The sequence below is a fragment of the Plasmodium gaboni genome (assembly GCF_001602025.1).
Source record: "Plasmodium gaboni strain SY75 chromosome Unknown, whole genome shotgun sequence".
NCBI lineage: Eukaryota > Apicomplexa > Aconoidasida > Haemosporida > Plasmodiidae > Plasmodium > Plasmodium gaboni.
In genome coordinates, this window is record NW_017385539.1 from 1 (window position 1) to 1,010 (window position 1,010).

The 1,010-nt window shown below is 28.2% G+C and overlaps 1 protein-coding gene across 1 annotated transcript; it reads left to right on the forward strand.

Moving 5' to 3' along the window:
- Positions 1 to 1,010, forward strand: PGSY75_0038800 (putative EMP1-like protein; the record flags this gene model as incomplete). The annotated part of the gene is made up of 1 exon (XM_018783506.1): positions 1 to 1,010. A coding segment is annotated over one exon (1,010 nt), but the record flags the coding sequence as incomplete, so codon positions are not given.

Consider the following 1,010-nt stretch of genomic DNA (forward strand, 5'->3'; position numbering starts at 1 on the left):
ATATATGAAAATAAACTTTCTGAATGGAGTAATAAACTTGTAAATGATAATACTCATGTGAATGAAGGTGTGTTACTTCCTCCTAGAAGAAGATATTTATGCATAGATCCCTTTAGAGGAAAAAATTATAAAAATAACGATCTTACTAATTTTAAAAAGGATCTGCTCGATGCTGCTTATAGTCAAGGAAGATTATTAAGAAAGAAATATCCTAATTATAATAATGAAGCATTACAAGCAATGAAATATTGTTTTGCTGACTATGGAAATATAATTAAAGGTACTGATATGATGAACAGTACAACATCTACAAGTATAAAAACAAAATTAGAAAATTTACTCAAAAATGCACAAAGTCATGCACAACACAATAGGAGGATCCAACAATCTAATACTGTTAATGATTGGTGGACCCAAAATAAAAAACATGTATGGCACGCTATGTTATGCGGATATAAATCAGAAAACAATAATGGACAACTAGATCAAAATTGGTGTACATTGCCTAAGGAAGATGAAACTGATCAGGTTCTTCGCTGGATGACTGAATGGGCTCAAAAATTTTGTAAAGAAAAAGTAAAAGAAGCTCGTTCAATAGTTAAAGAATGTAATCATATCTTTAAACAAAACAAATATTCCACAATTCAGGAAATACAGAATTCTCATTGTAAAAATTTATTAACAAAATATGAACAGTGGTTTAATAGAAGTAAAGAACAATGGGATGGTGTAAATGAAAAATACAACAATCATAAGAGCATAAAGAAGAATGGAAATCCAATGGAAAGTACTCTTGAAGGTTATTTAATAAAAAATTGTTCTGGATGTGACTGTACTTATGATGATATAAGAAGGGTTTATGACAATAAAAATAACCCAAAACAATTATTCAAAGAATTAAAACGAATAGCTATCATCGACAATATTGATCCTTCAAAGGAAATAGTTAAAAAAGTAACAAATATTTTGGGAAAAGATACAAATATTATTAATACTACTGAAAAAGCAAT